Source organism: Lingula anatina, chromosome 7 (genome assembly GCF_051362555.1).
Source record: "Lingula anatina isolate TDL-2025a chromosome 7, LinAna3.0, whole genome shotgun sequence".
Taxonomy (NCBI): domain Eukaryota; kingdom Metazoa; phylum Brachiopoda; class Lingulata; order Lingulida; family Lingulidae; genus Lingula; species Lingula anatina.
Window position 1 is genome coordinate 2,112,173 of NC_141773.1, and position 21,606 is coordinate 2,133,778.

A 21,606-nucleotide genomic window follows, 5' to 3' on the forward strand; every position below is an offset into this window, starting at 1 on the left:
GGATCTCTTTACAACGTGATCATGCAAATTAGAAAAGGTAGCAACAAGACAACAATATGGCGGACGGAGGGAATGCTACTGAATTCAAACAAATCAAGTAAACAAAAAGGTGGTATATTCATGCGCTGTATTTATGGTGTTAGCGCTTAACCACACAAATAATTTTATTAAACCGGAGCTCACTAAACAGGTTTGTACTAAGGTTTTACAGTTCTTAGAGTGAAATTTATAATGATGTTGGTCGTCTGCACTGTCGGTACTCTCTCCTGCAGAGCCAGCAGGTGTCTCCTGCTAACTCTCTCTCTCTCTCTGGAAATTCACTACCCGTGTATGATAAACTGCTGGGTAATATCAGCTTAAAATAACCTGGTGTAAAGTTAGGTTAAGTTAAGTATACTTTTCTATGTATTGAAAATTATCTTTCACACGGGAGAAATTAGTTGTCTTATTGTTTTTAATACACCTGGGTATCATAAGTCGATATTGTAGCAGTAGCAACTGGTATTGTAATAGCATTTGTTGCCCCAGAAGAGAAAATGTGAGTTAAATAGACTGCTGGGAAACTTGTTTTATTTACTAGTATGTAAGTTTCATTTATGAAAAATATCTCTATGGTCTTTCTATCTGTGTACAGTAATTGCATGTACATACAGTAGCTCATTATTAATGTTAAACCAGTCAACCTGTGCATTTACCCTGTAAAAGTTGTGTGACATAGAAGATCATTGGGTGAAATATTGAAACTACTTTACTTTGGCCAAAGAAAATGGAGTACTTGATTTTTTTAAATACCATTTTACTAGCTTATAACATATTCTGAGAAATAAAAGATTGAATCTCATTTCAGTGATTGAAGCAATAAAAGATGGCCTCTGCCACCATGGATGAGAGGCTGAAATGGTTGGAGACCCGCATTAACTCCTCACTCCGTCCTAAAAATGAAGATGTTAAGAATATGTTCATGAATGATGAAAACAGGTAAAAAGAGAATGTTGATGCCATGTGCACTAGATAGCATATGAATTGTGGAGTTATTCTCTTAATGTGTGAAATGTTGAGTTGTTTTGATTTTGAATTATCACTTTTTTAAATAGAATTTTTTATGCTGATGCATGAAGATTAACAGTGATATTGAAATATTTATTATTTTTTTACCCAGGCTTGCCTTCCATGAATTTATCAACAACGAAGATGTGAAGAGGTTATTTGTATTTGTGCGACCTCCTCGTCAGATTATCGCCTCCCTCCTGCCCCCACAGACTATGCACAACAAGTCCATTTTCTTCCTCAAAGCAGAGGGAGCCAAGCTCACCAAGGACAACATAAGTATGTACACTAGCTTTTAGACTTAATTTGATAAATAAAAAATTCTATTAAGCTTTGACTACAATTGGAAGCAATTGAATGACAATTAATTTGAATTTATTCTGACCCTTTTGTTTCAAGCATAGTACTAAGAAGTGTCCTACCTTGTCTTTTCTAGTCCTCCCCTAGGGCACCTATACTAGTAAAGGAATTTCCATCTCAATCTCTTTGGTTTCAGGGTCAGAAGTGTCCTACCTACATTGTTCTAGTCTTCCCTTAGAATGAATGGTGGAAGCAATTATAAAAGAACCCCTCTCGTCTCAGTCATTTTGTTTAAGGCACAGAGATGCCCTACCTGGACTGTTCTAGTCTGCTCATTACTTTGTTTTTAAATCTGTTGAACCCTATCTCACTGCTATTTGGTTGGGTTTCTTGTAAAACGGCACTTATAGGTTTATTATGGACAGCATTGACAAGGTGTTGGTGGAAGCAATTATTACCATAAAAGAATTCCTCTCATCTCCACCCCTTTGTTTCAGGCACAGAAGTGTCGTACCTGGACTGTTCCAGTCTGCCCCTAGAACACCTGGACATGACCATCAGAGAGGTCTACCTGCCCTTGCTGTGTGCTGACCAGACCCACGCCACGGCCAGTGGGGTCAGTGCGGACAAACTGATGGACATACTGCACAGACTGATGAACGCTGTGGAGGTGTCACAGGGACATGTGGATGTAGGCTTTATAGTGTGAATTGATGAATGTAAAGTTTTAATGGAGTTAATTTTTTGTGATTTAAAATTGTCGTCATGGCATTAAAATTACTAGATATCAACCTGGATATGGGAGAACACTGAAAACTCATAACTCATATTTTAACTACATGCAGCAGTGTATCTCTGCCATCCAGTAGCTAGAAATACTGGCAAATCATGCTGAGAGTAGAAAGTTGAGATTAAAAAATGCAATATGAGAAGCAGTTGAAAATTATAAAGCATTTCTATATACTCCTGTCTTCTGTTTAGTCTAACCAACTTCACTTATATTTAGGGAAAAATCGTCCTCCCTCTCCCGTCTATTGAAGTTCTGGCTGAGGCAGCAGCTAACCCCACCCGTAGAGGGGCAGTGCTCCATGTGCTAGAGTCCACTGTCATAGGATGGATAAAACAGATCAAGGTACAGTGGGAATCAGGCCATTTTATGTTAATTCAATGTATCTTACTCATTTGAAGCAACTGTGGTAAGGTCATAGGTGTTAAGATACTAGTGGGTAAGCACTTTGTAAATGATGCTGGGAGTATTTTCTTGTTATTTTACTGATCTCTGTTAGGTCATATTTATGGGGCTCTCTGTATAGTGTTAGACTGTGCTTAAGTACCTTCTACCAGGGCGACAGATAGATTTTTTACAGATGTTCACAGATATGTCTCTAGATAGATAGATAGATGGTTATTTTGGTCTGACTACGGGGGGGGGGGGGGGGGGGGGGGGGGGGGGGGGGGGGTCTGTCAGAGATATTTTCTGAAGTCTTCCAAATTATCTCTGCTGATCCAGTCTCCTTTTTTAACCGTCCTCCAACTAAAAAATTGTATATCTGTCAATGTAAAATTGTAGATTCTGACTGTTTTCTGGAAGACCCAGCAGGTGGTTTCCATCCCCCCCTGAAAACTAACCTCTCTGTATAATTCTAGGGTGTGCTAAAACACGATGCCATAGGTGATCTGAACAGACAGTATGGCAGCCAGCCAGGGCCACTGGACGAGGTGGACATGTGGAATAAAAGACTGGACAAACTGAAGTCCATCAACAATCAGCTGGACTCTCCTGTTGCCATAGATATTCTTCTGAATCTGGAGGAAGCAAACAGCACCTATGCACACTCATTTCATGGCGTCAGGAAGGAGATTTCAAAGGTATCGTCTTCAGAATTGTTGGAGGGAAATTAAATTATGTAATATTGTATTTGTATATATTTATGTCATTCTTAAATGTTGGACACTAAAAAAATGTTGTAAGTATAATGTGTATCAGAATTTAAGATTTTTAATAAATATAAAAATTTTCTGTTTAAATATTTGGTTGAAGAACACCATGGAAGACAACTTGAACTTTTGGCCATAGTTGGGATTTTTTCATTGCATAGATGAAAAAAAGATTTTTTTTGTGAAACAAATAAATTCTAAAATTACTTTCAGTAGGTTTACTACTTATAATAATTAAATTCTTAGTAAAAAGGACCTTCTCTGATTGTTGAGGGTGATTAAAAATTTAGCATTTTACGTCTTTATGAAATATGTTTTACAAAAGTTCTTTGTATCCCATTTCAGGCCCTGATAGACACAGAAGAAAATTTGATGTTTTTGAAGACTCTGACTCCTTGGTTTGAGGCACTTCATGAGGCTGTGGACCCCAAGGAGATGCTGAAGTTATTTCCTCCCCTCATCCACACCTTAATGCTAGTGTGGCAGAATTCAAGGTATGTGGAAGTTTGAAATCAATATGTTTAAAGCTTACCTGAAGAAAAATTACAAAGCTGACTTTTTTATCTATTTTATTCTAGCATTTACTTATTTATCATATTACCATTTCATATTTCAGTAGCAATTTCAATGGAACCGTTCTACAAACTATCTGTTAGGAAGCAAGATTCATAATTTTTGGACCCATACCTTTCTTCACTTACTGTTAACAACTAATCTGATACGAAATGGGAAATTTGAGAAAGTAAGGTTTTTAAACTGTCAACAGTTTGTGAAAAAAAGGTATGGATGTGAACTTATGTATCATATTTCTTTATAATATTGAAGGTTCAATGAAATTATTAAAATTATGCAATACCTGTCAATGTATTTTTGTTCAGTACTGGAACATTTTATTCTTTCCTGTAGGTATTACCATGCAGAAGACAAGTACCATAATATGCTGCGTCTGATCTCTAATGAAGTAGTTCACAGAGCCATGGCTATGGTGGGAGCTGATGTGCTACGGGAACCCTTGGAGGTCAGTTACACTGATGTACACTAACAGTAGTAGGTGTTTGTATTGATCTGTAACATTGCAGGTGTCTGTCAGTCAGGGATGAGGTTTTTCCAACTATTGGCGGATTTCCCACTTTTTGACTGCCAAAAATATCATATTTGAGGTCAGTGTAGATCTGCCATAAAAACTGGCAGTGGTGGTGGTGGTGGTAGTAGGGTTGGAAGGGGGGGGGGTTACGGGTACAGGGGGTAGGGGTAGGTCTGGACCCCACACCATACCATTTCACTTTCTCATCCTGGTCAGTGGCAGATCAGAGAAGGTACAGTGTCCCCTTCCACTTAGCTTCAGAGGTCCCCCTTGTCCATCCTATTCTGAAAAACAGTATAGCAAGTTAAACTAGAAAAAACTAAGTAAATTTTCTAACTGATGGCCCATGCATCACTAACAGTATCATTGTCCTTGTCTTATGTTTGACTTACTTTGCATAGCAAACATTGTTTAATGTCATTGAGCCCCCCACCCAAGTTATACAATTCCTTATGGCAAGTGATTTTCAAGAAACATACTAACTAGAGTGATTCTTCAGAATTATGATGTATTTCTAATATTTGTCAACTTATTTTCAGTCGTATTCCAAGCTTAAAGAAGCTCTACGTGTCTGTGCTGCCTACAGAGGAACTTATCTTGACTACAAAGACAAAGCAGATGAGATTAACACTAGGAATGTGGCTGAAAATGCTGAGAAAATGTAAGTGGTTCTCTTCTGGACTTTCTGTAAACTTAAATGGGTCATTTGAAATATCAAGTAATATAAGTGTATGTTGTGCGTAAGTCATTAGTCGTGATTCACATTGATAATTGTGGTCTGGAATTAAAATCCCCAAATGTTTTGATCTTCTTTCATTCAAATTGTTTTTTTTTTTTTACTTTTGTCCCATGGTATGAGTTCAGTAGTATTGGGAACAAAGAAACTGAAAATATAAGAATTGAATATTGGTATAAGATTGTTAAATTTCCCCTTGTCAGGATGTTTTATTAACTACATTTCATTGTTGTTTTATTCATTTTACTTTGATATTAGTTTCAACATATACTGTTCAATTAATACTAATCAATTTTAGAAGCATTGCAATTGTAAATAATTATTTACACATCACAAATACCACCTCAGTTGTGTGTGACTGATAACATTTAATGTCATATATTTCATGCATGTGTACAAATGTAAGTTGTTCATACATTATTATCACGTGTCACCACCCTGCCTATGTGTTGTTTCAGTATATGATCATTTTAAATATGCTGATCCTGTTGCTAAAAGTAAATGTTGTATGCTATTATCATAATTTTACAATAGGAAAAAAGAAGAGTGAGTAACTGTAATCATAGTAGATTTGAAGCTAACTGGATGGATTTGTGATCTTCTTTTTCTTGTTTGTCCCAAAGTGTACTTATGTTTTATCTTATATTTTTCTCTGTAAGTTCTATATTAAAATTCAGGGTACACTTTAGAATGACAACTGAGACTGTATCATTTATGTTTTAAAGTGTTTGTTGTTTGTCTTTCTGGAATTGTGTACAAGTGCAGTCTGAACTGGTTGGTGAATTGCAGAGTTTTTATGTTTTCTTTTGTGTTTGATCTGTTGAATATGTATAAGATATGGTAGTCATGATCAATTTTTATTCAGTTGATTTGATAATTTGCTTTAAAAATGGAAAAGGCCTACAATAGAGATATATCAGTGCATATCTTAGGAAAGGAATGCATTCAAGCATTCTCACACACACACACTCACACACATTGATAAATATTATTGATTTTACATCAGAAGTACGTCATTAACAAATCGTAATAAAACTTTAGGTACGTTCAGCATACTTAGTTATTGCACATACAGTTGTATGTACCATTTTCAGTATAAAGTAAATTGTCTCTTACAAGACTGATCATTTTCTTATATCCCAGATGCTTTCACCCTTCCTCAAATTGCTTTGGCAAGATGGCTGACTTGTCATAGGTTTGGCGAAGTATCAATCGATTGAAATTTTATACCTCACAGGTGGAAAAAAGTTTGGTTTCTTTAGAAACAATTAGCTCATTTAATCACCATTACTCCAGAGGCAATAAAAAGCCTATTTTAGAACAACATTTCTTATTTTATTTACTGAATATTACAGGATCAGACGGCCGACAGGAGAGATCTGGACCACCAAGCTGTACGGGCCGCATGCATACCAGCCCAAGTACGGACTGAGGCGACAGGAGACAGATGTCAGCACAGACGCCCCAGGGGAGGAGGAACTGTTCCTCAATTCACCCTGGCCACCTAGGAATGCGCCCTGTTTTGACTTATTGAATAGCTTCATGGAGAGGTATGGCTGTTGTGTGCTGTAACCTTAAAACTCACAAGTGCAGGTTAATCAGATATCTTCAGCATGACGGTAAAAAAGGAATTTAGTTGTTGGAGATTTAAATCTATTTCAGACATGCACAATTTTTTATCATTGAAAGTGTAGTTTGCAATATTTTTTACATCTTGTTGATTTTCTTAATATTTATCTTACTCTTCCCATTGGAAAAACCTATAAGGACCATTCTGCAAAATATTGTAATATTTCCCATTGATTTTCTCAAAGATTGTCAACTCAATAAAGTGTTGAAAAAATTAACAAAAAACCTCTTGATACCACTCACTTCTCTAGTCTAGAATTCATTTTTTTTAACCAAAGACTCATTCTTTTGGCTTTTACAGAATGCTTTGAAGTTCACAAAATTTGTGGGCCAACATCTTTTATATGACCAGTTGTCATAATATAGTATAAACCATACTGTTGATTTCAGATGCAATGATGTCCTCGAACTTGTTCAAACCACCAGACACTTTCGCCTCCTTGCTGATGCTGCAGAGATAGGGGGCGCTGGCAGTCACAGTCTTGATGCCCTTGTGCGCGAGATCCACTCAAACTACGCACGAGCGATGGACGATTTCTTTGCACATGTAGGGAATGTGCTGAGCGTGGATGGCACGCAGGCATTTGAGAAGGCTTTCTTTACATTTAGGACTGTTGTCAAGGTATTGTATGATATTTTCTCAGAGAATTCATACAAAAGTAATGGATTATAAAAATCAGTAGGCTTTGTATTTGTTATAATTTTCTTTTAGATTTAAAAGGTGAGTTGGTTGTGAATTTAAAATATTTTTTCTTGTTCAGTAATTAACTTTTTTTTCAGTAAATAACTGAGGGATAGAATGAAAGAAAGAGAGAGGGAACACCTTACACAGACAGGCCCGTTTTGAACAATAAAATAATAAGATGGTAATTAAGTAAAATATTTCAAAATTATTAATATTAAGTAGATTAATTTTATTATTTGTATATTTTAGGACTTAGAGAGAAAAATAGCTGGTATTCTGAGAATGAGTTTTCAGCAGTGTCCCACCATTGGGTCACAGCTGCGCCTCCTGGAGGTGTTTGAGGGAATTAGCTCCAGGGAGCTGGTACAGGTAGGTCAAAGGTCAAAGGTCAGGTGGGAAAGGTCATTCAGTACAAGTCTAATCCACAGACGTATGTCAAATTACCAAAGTGAGTTTTAGACACACTTGAATTAAATCCCTTTAAATTATTTGCCAGATTGTGTTTTCTTCTTGGTGTTAAGGAGTACTGTAGAGTCTTGTTATTTAGAAATTAGATTCAAATGTAGTCATTTAATATATTTATCTGTCTAGAAAAAATTGTAACAGTCTGAGAAGTCTGTAAATTGCAGAAAATTGATTGAGGGTCAGCTGAAAGATTTTCAAATTGAATTAAAACATGGAAGAGAAACTTATAAAGCCAATTTCTTAGCTTTTAGAATTTTGAGCATTGCAATTTCAATTTCAAATAAGTGCATTCTTACCTTGCTTTTTTATCTAGGCCAACTTAAAGGATAAGGACCAGCGTTTGGTACGATCCTTCACAGAGGAATTAATCCAAGTGCGGACTTTGTTTCAATTGAATGAGCGCAAGGCTCCATTACACAAGAACTTCCCGCCTGTGGTCAGTAAGCTGTTGTGGGTCTACGGTCTGAAGCAGAGGATACAGGTAATGGCTGGTCTGCCCTGGGTTGGATTTTATTGACCTGCTGAGCCACGCTCTCACGCTTATGCCGCTCTCTGCTCTTGCTGCCGCATTATTTTTTTTGTTTGTTTGTTTCAGTCTCAGTCAAATTGTCTTAATTTTTGCCAAACTTGAGTTCAATTTCTGTGTTAAGTGATCAGACATGGTTTTTTTGTCCAGTGCATATGAAAATTTGTTGACTGAAATTTTGATGCTTTTTTCAGCTTTGTTTATTTTTATCAGACCAGATGAAGATAAAGCTGGGTGGCTGAAACAAGTCATATGCACATATGTAATCAAATGTTTTGTGTTTGTGTATGTGCCCGTACATTGTGTGTGTGTGTGTGTGTGTGTGTGTGTGTGTGTGTGTGTGTGTGTGTGTGTGTGTGTGTGTGTGTGTGTGTGTGTGTGGATGTGTGTGTGTGTGTGTGTGTTTGTGTTATTGTCCATGTGTGTGTGCGTATGAGTGTGGATACAAATCATAATCTGGCCACATATTCGCATGTATATTTACTATGGAAATTAATGTCCCTGTTAAGCATGTTCTGTCTTTTAAAACTGTACTATGTCCATTATGTTCCATTGACTTCAGCGCTCCATTAATACCACGCTGCTTATGCTTGTATTGTCTACTAAACTCAACTTCATTGCTGTTCTATAATATTGGTTTCAATTTAGGGGCCTATGGATAAGATGAAGGAATTTGGTCTCAGTAGATTATCTGGGTCTGCCCTAGGATCTCTGGAACTGATCAATGTAAAACTATAGCTGGATGAAATGATTTTAAATTAACATTAATGTGACACTTTGTTTCATTTGGATAGAAACAAGCTATGGATTTATAATAGACTTTTTGTTTACTAGCATGTCACGCTGTGATCCTTAGGATATTAAACAAACAGAATCGTATCTTTGCATGTTATTTACTTTTACTGCTCTTAATTTGAGTAAAGTACTTACTGTACTTTATAGGCTAGGTGTTGAATTTAATCAAATATAGGTAGATATGAGCATGCTTACTAAAGTTGTTAAGGTACTAAAATTTACTCTGACTCACTAACACTGCTACACGGTTTTAACATGATTTTCAAGATTTTGATTGCACATATTTTAAAACAATGCATGGTTAGCCTATTGAATTTCGTTTCATCCTGGCAACATAGCACAAGACTTGTTTTTCTGTTGTTTTTTCATCATTGATATAATTCACACAATGCTGCAAATACCACATTTTACCTACAATGAAATGTTTTTAAAAGTAACAAATTTCATCTTTTAAAACAGTCACAGAATTTTAAATGGAATTGTCAGCACTTTTGCTGTATGCAGTGTTTTCAGTTTGGTTGAAGTATGTCTGTGAATGCACATTGCACTGTGTGTAGATGTCTATAATAAGGCCTATTCCTTAATAAGGTGTATTCATATGGGCTGAAATATAACATAACTTGGTAATAGTAGTCGTATTTCTACCAACCAATCTGTCCACTCAGGTGGTGTATTGCTGGGCTGGAGACAATCTGTTCACTACTGATTCCAACTGATCTTTTGTGTCAGATTGAATGGTACAGATCTACTATTATATTTCTGTCTATATGAGTACACTTTAGGAGTATATGTCACAGTTAAGCACAATGTTTCACATTAAAGCAATGTATTACCATATCAGCTTTCTATCTTCTGATCAAGGCATAAACATGTACACACACACACACACACACACACACACACACACACACACACACACACACACACACACACACACACGCAATCGTGAATGCACGCACACACACTCACACATCAGTGTTCACACATATGAGTCTTCACAGTTAAAAGGAGTGTGATGCAGTATCCACAGTGACTTGTATTTCATGCATTCACCAAATTTCGTGAAATCATTTTGAAAACTAAAATGATAAAAATTATGAGTCAACCTGTAATTTTCATTTATGGTATCCCCAGAGAATTCATAGCTGCCTTTTTATTTTTAGGATCCAATGGACAAAATGAAGCGTGTCAGTCCCCATTCTCTGCAGGGAGATGCAGGTTGGCAGCTAAGGGATGCCTTTTCCGAGGCCATGGGAGACCTTCAGAGGTGGGTTAGAGGCTATGCTGACAAGATAGGAGAGTTAGAAGCTATGAGAGAATGTGTAATAATAATAATTGCTGAAATACTTTAGCCAATGTTAATTTCATACTCGTCTATCTATTCCACAGTGCTGGTACTGGTATATTCTTAACAAAATTTGGAGGATGAAAAAGCTTCCTTTGTTACTATTACATCTTTACATGCACACATAAATTTAACACCTGCATTTCAGTCTAAATGTTAACACCACCAATGACAGAGTATTTTATAAATTGTTCAGTGTGATATTTTTTTGTGTGTAAATGTCTCTGATTTCATCATTAGGTTTGAGACGAAGATTGTTAAGGACTGGCAGGAAAACATAGCTGCAGAATTGACGGCAAGACTTAAACAGCCTCTCTTGGTAAGCCTGTTTAACTTTATACTTGTGTCAATCTGGATTGTCATAAAAATAATACTATAGGCACAAAGTAAGCATTAGAAACAAAATTGTAAAAACTTTCATTGTTTGCCTAGAAAAGTGGTAGAAGTTTAGAAATAAAAGAGAAGTGCATTGAAAATTTTGATCTCCCATTGAAAATGTTATTATTAGTACTGAATTTAAAATGCTATAATTCATTTTATAAACAGGTAGCAGAAGAATACGATGAAGAAACAGAAATCCGTCCTCAAGTTGTCCATGTTAACCTTGACCCCAAACTGCTTCTGCTGCTGCGCGAGATACATTACCTATCCCAGGAGCCTTTTCATCTCAAACTGCCTGCTCCTGCACGGGAACTTCTTAGAAATACCAACTCCAAGGAGCTCCGCGTGATTGCCACTAGACTGGAGACTATTGTGTCCAACTACAACACCGTCATGAAAAATATCACTGACTTTGAGAAGCCATTGTTTGAGAGGAAACTGGCCAAGATTGACAGTGTAAGTACCTGATGTAGTAACTGACTTAAATTTTTTGAATCTGCATCAATTTTCTTTTTTTTTTCCTTTTTAGTTTTCTGCACTTTTCTAATTATTTTTACCTTGAAACCAGTCTCTTTTTTAAAACTTAAATATGCATAGTTAAGTGTAAACAAAAGCCTTCTGAAGGCTTTAATAATAATAATAATTTTTTTTTCTTTTTTTTTTTTTTGAAAGATTTGCAAATAATTTTTAAAATTTTTAATTTCAATTATTTATTGATAGTTAGTGCTGAATATTTGATAATGCATATTTTTCCTCCAGTTATTTGAACAGGGTCTCTACCATTATACCTGGAAGACAGAGGAATCAGCAGACTTCATAGAGCAGGCCACAGCTCTGGTTTGCATGGACGTCCACCAGAACCTGGACATTGTCCAGACAAATTGCCACGATATTGCCACCATCACGAGTTCTTGGTCGCAAGGTGTTGTGGATGTGTTTGGATCACGTGATCCTGCGCGGAGTTATCACATGCATGAGCTGATTAGCATGCAGAAGTAAGGCTTGTTAGATATTTTTTTACAATTGAATTATATTTAGGTCATTTAGTATTTTAATTGTCTGCACAAAGTACTAGAGTAAATTAGATTGCAAATAAACAAATTCTTTTATTTAAGTCCATTTTTATTGAATGATGTCCTTTGTGTCAAAGGATGGACTTTATATTCTTTTAAATCAGCTTTAATTGAATTCACTTTTATTGGTTTAATTCCGTGGTAAAATCCCTCATTTGAATTTGATTTCATTTTATTGATATATTTAATTTTCTTGATATTAACTTTCAGTAAACTCATTGAAGACTTTGAGAGCCATGTCACCCCAGGAGGAAACAGAGTTCACAGCTTGCTGGAATCTTCATTTGTGGTACATACTTATACATATACATATACATATACATATACATATACATATATACATGTACATGTATATGACACACATGCAGGTCTTCTGGAAGACAGTCAGACTTTTTAAGTTTACATAGATGGGCATCAAATTTTTTCTGTTGCAAGATGGTAAAAAGTGGAGGATGGATCAACAAAGATAATTTGGAAGACTGTCAGAAAATATCTCTTGAACCGCTCCTGAATATTAAGCTGTTGATTGAAGAAAATTATTCTAATAATGTAACACAGCTGATGAAATTCTTCTCTAAAGAATTTGAATTTTAAAGTATTGTGTCTATTTCACTCCAGGCCGTGGAGATCAGTCAGGCGTCCCCAGCCTGGGAGGACTATGTTGACTATATTGATGCTATAGTCCTGGATGGTCTGAAGCAGTCCACACTGACTAGTCTACGCTCCATGCTGAATACCATTGTACAGGCCAATCTGTGTGAGGTATGCCACTCTCTCTCTCTCTCTCATTTTACTACTATAAAATTTTGTTTAAAAATCTTATCAGGTTTTGCTATAAATATAAGAAGACTCTCTAAATCAGTTGATGGTATTATTTTCTAGGGAGATGACATTGTGATTCCCATCCTCACCATCAGACTAGAGTTAATAGACAATGCAGTGGCATACAAACCTCCTCTTGACCAAACCACCTCTGATATCAGTGTACAGGAAACAGTGGAGAAGTGGTTGAATAGTTTCCTGGAGAGAGGCAAACTTGTCACCATGATGGGACCCAAGGTAAGGACTAGGTACCCTTCTGATATCAGGGGCCTCTAAAATAGTATACAAAATTAAAGTTAAGGCCCCTGTAGGATCTCACCTCTTCAGAAATATAACGTACTTTAGAAAAAAAATAAATTAGAGCAGTTTTGAATAGTTTTGACTTAGCCAATTTAAATTTTTATAAAAAATATTAAAGTATTTTTTATAAAAGTGAGATTCAGCACATGCTGTGATGTGTACTGTTGTATTTCAGGGCACATATCAGGACTACATAGAGGCTGATGTGGAGGTCCAACAACTGGTAGATGAGATCATCAAGGTCGTCAAGGACAATGCTGAGGAGTGCAAGGTGGGTTAAAGGTCAAGCTGACCATGTGTAGGGGGCCATGTTTGTACTTACAAAGGTTCTGTCTGAAATATGGCTTGTCACTGAGTCATGAGAGAGGGAATATTACGACAAGTTTGAAGGTTTCTCAGAACTTTATTTCTGTCTTACATCATTCTGGCAAGTTCGCCAATATGTGGAAGTGTGTGTGTGTGTATGTGTGAGTACATGTGTCAGAGGTTTTTTTAATCTTTATTTTAATTGGTATTGGGTAAGTGTAATACATGAATTTTAAACTGGATAATGTTGTGGAAAGTTATAAATCCTGTAGGGTTGTTTAAAAAAGTTTGAATTCAATTTTGATGCCTCTTTATTTTTGTCTTTACAGAAATTATACGAGCTATTTCAAGAATATGAATTCCTGTGGATCCAAGATGTGAACCAGACATTCCAAGATTTCTTGAGTGGAAAAATGTCACCCAATCCACTGAGAACATCTGCCAAAACTGAGGCAGCACGGCTCCGTGATGTGGCCAGCGCGAGGTCCAGTGCCTCAAGGTTGGTGACATCTGAAATAATCTCTGCGTACATGAATATGCACAAAGTTCAGAAGAAAGTGGAAGTCCTTTTGTTACTAAAACTACAGATTATATTTTTTCAGTTTTACTGAAGGTGTTTGTTATATGGTTTCTATTGAACTGAGAAAATGAAAAATTTGGCCATAAATGAAATAAATGAATAAATGTTGGTGAGCCAAGATATATGTGAATGTTTCAACAAGTTTGAGCATGCCAAGTCTTTTCAAGACCACGTGGTCTATTTATTACCTGACATAAATCTCACTATTTCATTACAACATTTTCAAAGGCAGTGATGAAGTATTTATCTTGTATCATGGTGTATTGCAGAGTGTCGTCAGCTAAGAGCAGCATTGAGGAGGCAGGTTTGATGGGCACAGCAGAGAAGACCTTCCTCACTCCCAAACAGACGCGAGAATCTGATCGCAAAGTGCCCTCTATTGATGAGTTTGATTCTGAGATAGATATTTATAGGGTGAGTTTATTTATAGTGTTGAGAGTTCAGTAAACTTCAGTCATGCCAACTATTCTGACTCTTTGAGGATGGTCATTATCTTTGGTATATTTACTCTATTTTGACTGAAATCTGTGTAATTTCTTTCATTTATTTCTAATCATCATTTAATTCTTTTTCCACAGAGTCAGTTCAAATTCATCATTGATAGTTCTTGTCATTTTATTTTATGAATTTAAAATGGACTCGTTATCTTACAAGTACATTCTATTTGATTTATAATGACCTCATACTATTATGAATCAATTTTATTTAATTTATTATTGTCTCATCCTCTTACAAGTCCCATTCTATTTGATATCTAGTGTGTGAGAGAGGAGATAAGCCAGCTTTTCTATTCTATTTGACTTCTCATTAACCTCATTCTATTTGCTCTGTAGCGTGCGCGGGACGAGATCAGCGAGCTCCAGGGTCACCAGGACGTGGGCTGGCTGAGGGTGGACCTGAAGCCCATCAAACAGGTCCTGACCACCTACGCCAGTAAGTGGATGTGGACCTTCACAAAGTACCTGTCTGACCAGGTGAGTGTTTTCAATGGGATTAGGATTGGTTAACTGATTTGAATAATATGAGTGAATGATTTTACCAAAACACATGATGGTATTTGTTGGGTATACTTAAAAGTATATTTGAAAGGTTTTAAAAAGTTATTTGGCTGGTTGTCAGATAATACATTTGTGTGAGGGGCAAACTGTGATGAATTTTTAAACAGTAATATCTAAAATAATTTTAAAAGTATAATTTTAAGAGATAACTACAGCAATTAGACATTGCATTATACTGGAAATTTTAAAAATCAGAAGAATGTAATTTTTTCAATTTCTGTTTCTTTGAAGTTCTTTATCTCTGACTTGACTATCTTGACTTGCTGCCTTTTGATAATTATATCCTGTCCAGCTTGAGATAATATATACTTATGATTTTTCCCTGGTGGAGAGGAAGGTCACAGTATAATCACTATACCTTGACTGTGTTTCCAGGTGACCAACATGTTGGAAGGACTGGACCAGTTCCTGAGGAGGACAGAGCCTGAGATTGAGAGCATCACTGGAGAGGAGAGAGATACTGCCTCCTTCATGAAAATGATGAGATTATTTAATGAGGTGTGTGTGTGTGTGTGTGTGTGTGTGTGTGTGTGACTCTGTGTGTGTGTGTGTGTGTGTGTGTGTGCATGCCCAGGCATGAGCAGAGACGAAGTATTAGAATATTATAGGAAATAAGATAGAGATACAGAGGTTTAAGTCTCTTAGAAATCTTATGTAAAATGTGTAACCTTGCACTTTTGAATAAGATGATTTGCAGGTCTGTTGCCAGAAATTTCACAAGGGGTGAGGGGGGAGGATATCTTTTATTTTGGAAAAAAATGGACCTTTTTAGTCTTAAATTGACCCAAGAAGAGACATTGCATAGAACTTCGATAAAATATTTGGATTGAAAGAGGGCCTTTTCAAGTCAAAAGAACAGCTCCTTCAACCTTCCTGTACCTAAATATACCCTATCTATGCACCTGCCATGCTTTATTATTTTATAACCAAACATCATTTCCTATGTTCAGGTGTCAGCCCAGCAACAGGAGATGGATGGGAAGTTTGCTGCCATGCACAGGACAGTGCTGCTGTTGAAGAAATATGGCCAGAAGCTGCCTGAGTCCACTCAGCTACTGTTCAATGCTGCCCCAGGCAGGTGGAACAACCTCAAGACTAAGGTGTCCCTGGCCAAACAGAGACTGGGTCCCAGGATTCAAGAGGAGTCAGAGAGGATTACCAAGGTTAGTTGTCCAGGCCCCAGTTTGACAAAAAAAAAAAAAAAAAAAAAAAAACTCAAGCCAGGTTCCCTGGCCAAGAACTTAATTACCAATGTAACATGGTCACATGTGCACATCTTGACCTATCAGGAACAGTGTTACAGCACTCGAGACTCATACATAAGAGCATATACTATCAAATAATAATTATCTTTAAAAAATAGCTCTTCTTATTTAACCATATATTACATTCATTTTACATAAAATAATATTAATGTATGTTCATGTTTCTTACAGGACCTTGCTGCATTTGGAGAGCGAGTAATGATGTTGAATGGAGAGCTGGAGAGTTCTGATGTCTACCAGAGAGACTGCAGTATAGGGGATGCCTGGACCATCATAGACAACTTTGTGAAGAGGCTTACTGTACTGGAGAATGAGGCACAGGTAAGATAGACAGCTATGTCAAGAGACTTACTGTACTAGAAAATGAGGCAAAGAATAAATAAAAGATAATTTGTTTTGTATGATGACTTGACAAAATGCTTCCTCTAAACTTGTTTGTTTGTTCTGTTATTTTTGTATCATTGCCAGCTGTCATTCTGGGAACATTTTAGAGTCTTGTGAAGTTAATTGCATATTATTCATAAAAACAAAATTGATTTTTGTTGCCTTGGATAGAACTGTTTTTTTTTTCTAATTCAATTATTAAAATATGTTCACAGGATCTGATTGAGTTACAAGACTTACTAGAGACATCAGTGGTCAACTTCTCAGTTCTTCCTCAGTGCCGGCATGAACTCAATAACCTCAAACATGTCTGGGAGACTGTCAGGTAGGGTTTTTAAGGCTCTAGTTTGGGTAAAGGTGATTATTTTGACTCTTGATTGAATTAAAAATGCTGGCACAACATGATATAACTTGCTGATTGTTTGATAAAATTTATGGAAAGAATCTTCTCATATATCAATATGAAAATTATTTTGCATTCAATTTCAGATTTATTATTTTATCCCTCCACCTCATTCTCCTTAATTCAACTTTAAATTTGAACAAATTAAAAAAATTGAAAGTCAAATTAGTTAAAAATACCACTTTTTTCTAATCTTTCAGAATCATAGATGAGCAGCAGAGTGACTGGAAGCGTCACAGATGGCAGAAGATGAACACTAAGTTCCTGAGAGAGGAGACAGGCAAGCAGATTGAGGTGGTCCGCGCCCTGCCAGAGGATATACAACCCTGGGATGTGTTCATGGGACTCCATGAGAGCATCACTACCATACAGGTCAGTTTTTACTTCACAATAATGGGGTATTACTTAGGCTATGTTCAGGTTAAAAGTTATCCTATTGGCAGAATCGATCTATCTCAGCAGGGATTCTTGCTGAGTTGCAGTCAGTGTAAACAGCTTAATTGTCTTGCATGAGAGCATCACCACCACTCAAGTGGTCTAGTATGTTTGATACATATTTAGTCCACAATAATGGGATATTTCTTAGCCTTGTCAGTAAACTATAACTGCTGATGCTTTGCTTGTATCATTAAGTTTCTAATAGTTAAGTGATCACATTCCAGGCATGTTTGCCCCTGATAGATGACCTCAGTAACCCCGCCATGAGGACGCGGCACTGGAAACAGCTGGTCCGCGTCACAGGAGGTGCCATCGCCATTGACAACGACACACTGAAGAGAATGACACTGGGGGAACTGCTGGGGCTGGGATTACAGAGTATGTGATAATAATAATAATAATAATAATAATGATAATAATAATAATAATAACAACAACAACAACAACATCAACAACAACAACAACAACAACATAGTAATGGTACTGGGAGAGCTGCCTCAACTATGGTTGCAGAGTACGTACAAACAATAATAAATTATAATTATAATAGTCTAAGATTTCATAGAAAACATAAACAGGATTCCAGAAGAGAGGTGTTTGCAAATTCAAAGTAAACCTCCACTGTTTTCAGAGCATGTTGATGATGTCCGTGCCATAGTCCAGAGAGCAGTGAAGGATCTCAGCATAGAGCAGTCACTGAAGACATATGAGGAGGTGTGGCTTAGCAAGCTGTTTGAACTACGGGCACATGTTCGTAACAAGACAGCAAGCACAGGGCAGGGGCAGGAGAAAGCTGAGGTAAAAGTTCTTGGTGCACAAATGATTGAGGTTGTGTAGATTCTGCCCTTGGATATATTTACTTTCATGTGTTTGAACTTGTAAGTTTTGTTCTTGTGCTTCTGTAATTCTAAGCTAGTGGCTGTGGGTTTTAACATTGTATATTTGTACTGAGTCACGTATTTGCTTGTTATTAAGGTTTGAATGTTAATTAGCTATGTGTGAAACTCATTTATAACATGTTATTTTTACAAATATTAGTAATCAACACTTATCCAACATCAAAAGTGTTATAAAATGTGCCTTAGCATTAGGCTAAAGTGAAGATGGTTAATGTGAAAAGTCTCATTTGAATGCAGTATATTATTTCATTTTCAGGACAACCACAGTGAGACTGCCTCTCAGGCAGAAACTGGCTCCCAGGCGCAGGGTCCCACCACCCTGGCCAGTAGAGGGCAGCAGGTGAGGGCCAACAGCAGAATCTCCAACCCCAGTACCTATGGCAAGAACAGAAGAGCAAGTGTTGGCTCACTGCCAGCATCCTTGGTCAATTTGGGAGAGGTATGTGCAGTTAATATGGAATGGCACTTAGTGCAATTTTTGAGTATGTATGTGAGTGAATCCAAACAAAAAATAGACAGACTTTAGAGGACTTTTTTTATCTCAACCTTCAACATTCAACTGAAATTTATTTTTTCAATGCTGTTTAATTGCTGTTTAAAGATAAATTTGTCGCTTGACTTAATCCCAACTTCTGTATTTATTGTGTCACTTTGAACTAGCTTTGAATATACGGTGTAAGAAAAAAATGTTCAGTAGCTACTATATTTGAATATCTTTATCCTCTAGGACACGGGTGTTCTTTACCTCCTCACCAACACCGATCCTATATTTGAGGAGCTGGAGGTTCACCAGGTGGCGCTGCAGACTATGCAGGGGAGCAGCGCGGCTGGCTCCTTCCTGGACGAGGTGATGAAGTGGCAGAAACGGCTACAGACCATCGAGGCGGTGCTGACCACATGGCTGGAAGTGCAGGAGAAATGGGTGGAATTAGAGGAGGTATGGAGATCATTTTATGTATTAGCCAATATTTTATTACGACCAACAGAGTTTTGTAAATAGCTTGAGAAATTTACCAGCCAATATTTGGTCTGCTGAAAGTACAGAATGATTGCATTTTTATGCTGCGGAAAATTAGATTTGGCATGAATACCCTGTATGGAATACCTTTAGATAAAGATTATTATTATTATTATTATTATTATTATTATTATTATTATTATTATTATTATTATTATTATTTATCCAGATCTACTCAGGAGCTGATATTAAGACCACTCTGTCCAATGATGCCTCTATGTTCTCAATCACAGACAGAGATTTCAGACTGTTGATGAGAGCCACTGAGAAAAACCCGAATGTACTGCAGTGCAGCTCTAGAAAAAGTAAGTGCATATATTTATGCTTGAGTAGGGGTGGAACATATGATTTTTACAGAGAGAGAGAGAGAGAGAGAGAGAGAGAGAGAGAGAGAGAGAGAGAGAGAGAGAGATAAAGAGAGAAAGAGAGAGGGGGGGGAAGCTGTTGAAATAAACTTTTTGCTGGTATGAAACATGTCGGTATAGCTTGGATACAAAGATAGCCATGATCCTGCCACCTCCCCTCTCTGTATCTTTAACTGATGAGGGCTTTGAAGAATAACCCAGGAACTAGAATATAATAAGTCATTAGTAAATAATAACATGGTATAATATGTGGCTAAACAGTTCATGAAAATGGCTGTGAACAGGGAGGAAACCATAGGTGCCTGCAACTTTTTAAAATCTAAAAAAAAAAAAAGAAACGCCTTGTGTTTAGACATTGATTTCATTCGTAAGTGTATAATTTTACAACTCCTCTGTGGTTACTTTGTTCTAGATATCCTGAGCATCTTAGAGAGAATGAATGGCAGTTTGGAGCACTGCAGGCGCTCTCTTCTTAACCACTTGGAGAGGAGACGACAGAAATTCCCAAGATTCTACTTCCTGTCCATGGAAGACGTCTTACACATTGTCTGCAATGGTAGGTGAAACTTTTTTATGACTTTACATTTCCAATTTTTCCTTTTGATATAGAAACTGAGGAAAATGTAGTAAAGTGTGTTAGTGAATTTTAATAAAAGTCTTTTGAAGATGATATTTCATTGTTGGAGTAGCATATTCCTCTGCTTTTCTACATTCATTTATTGATATACAAGTCAGTATGAATAAAAATATTCATCTCTTTTATAGGTTATGATATTAACCAAGTGAACCTGTATATCAACAAGTTGTTTGAGAATGTGGGCAGTCTGATGTTTGAGGAGGTGGAGGACAATGAAAAGTACAACTTCCAGATCACTGGACTGCAAAGTCTTCTGGGAGAGAAGCTGCCATTCAAACAGGTATGATCATACTGGACAGGTGGAAAATCCAAATAATTGTGTAATTTTAGGCAGTCAATCAGAGGAAATAAATTGGTGTGAAATGTGACTGAAAAGCTGTCAACTGTAACTGTTACAGTTCAGGATTGGATCATCTCATAATGGAACAAATCCATTAAGACCAGTCATGCATTGAACAGACCAATAAAGCCCAGGCATAAATTGAACAGATCCATGAAAACTAGGCATAAATTGAACAGATCATAAAGACCACTCACATTGTAAATTTAGCTGAGCAAATTAGCTGATCTTCTTTTCCAGCCCATCCATTGTGAAGGTCAGATAGAGAGCTGGTTGCCCAGCTTCCTGCAGGCCATCAAGACGGCCCTCCAGTACCAGATGGCACTGGCAACAGGGGTGGAAAAACCTCCCAAGGTGCGGGAGATACACAGCGCTGGAGCCAGGAGGGTCACTCTCCCGTCCAGAGATAAGGGGTCCAGAGGGAAAGGTAAGAGATTTAGGGAAAAAGGGATGGGGATAAGCTTTGTACCACACCCACACCTTTACTTTTTGTGGGAGATGTACTAAGCTATATCTAATAAAGTCATTCTAATGTCTATATGGAAGGGTAACAAAGATGAACTTTGGGGTGGGAGGAGTTTGGAAATGAAGGGTCCATGAGAGTCATACCACCACACTTAGACTCAAGGCAAAAGATTTTCACTTGAGCATGAGCAGCTTTTTATTAATTCCTGTAATCATAATTTCTGATGAGTTATATAACAGATACTGAGATTATTATACACTGTTTTTGTTCTGATTATAAAGTAAAAGCATCACTATAACTTCCTTGCTTGTTGTCTTGCAA

The 21,606-nt window shown here is 36.9% G+C and overlaps 2 protein-coding genes across 2 annotated transcripts in view; both read left to right on the plus strand.

Moving 5' to 3' along the window:
* Positions 1 to 19: 19 nt before the first annotated feature.
* LOC106177844 (uncharacterized) lies at positions 20 to 20,765 on the plus strand. Its single transcript, XM_087017460.1, has 36 exons — positions 20 to 190; positions 848 to 978; positions 1,160 to 1,326; positions 1,845 to 2,038; positions 2,354 to 2,479; positions 2,995 to 3,216; positions 3,631 to 3,779; positions 4,192 to 4,303; positions 4,909 to 5,030; positions 6,461 to 6,655; positions 7,125 to 7,356; positions 7,669 to 7,788; positions 8,198 to 8,365; positions 10,369 to 10,472; positions 10,791 to 10,869; positions 11,097 to 11,387; positions 11,691 to 11,926; positions 12,215 to 12,293; positions 12,623 to 12,766; positions 12,887 to 13,063; positions 13,302 to 13,397; positions 13,762 to 13,931; positions 14,282 to 14,426; positions 14,846 to 14,986; positions 15,446 to 15,568; positions 16,021 to 16,233; positions 16,507 to 16,656; positions 16,935 to 17,044; positions 17,323 to 17,494; positions 17,785 to 17,938; positions 18,192 to 18,358; positions 18,716 to 18,898; positions 19,187 to 19,396; positions 19,647 to 19,782; positions 20,255 to 20,398; positions 20,608 to 20,765. Exons 2-36 carry the CDS (start codon positions 866 to 868, stop codon positions 20,763 to 20,765), a joined length of 5,502 nt encoding a protein of 1,833 aa, XP_086873586.1. The 5' UTR covers positions 20 to 190; positions 848 to 865.
* A 292-nt stretch (positions 20,766 to 21,057) lies between these two features.
* The window catches only part of LOC106152436 (dynein axonemal heavy chain 17-like), a 42,020-nt gene continuing 41,471 nt past the window's right edge, over positions 21,058 to 21,606 (plus strand). Inside the window, exon 1 of the mRNA XM_087017461.1 lies at positions 21,058 to 21,246. Within this exon, the coding sequence (XP_086873587.1) occupies positions 21,138 to 21,246 (109 nt within the window). The 5' untranslated portion in view covers positions 21,058 to 21,137. The remainder of the gene's footprint in view (positions 21,247 to 21,606) is intronic.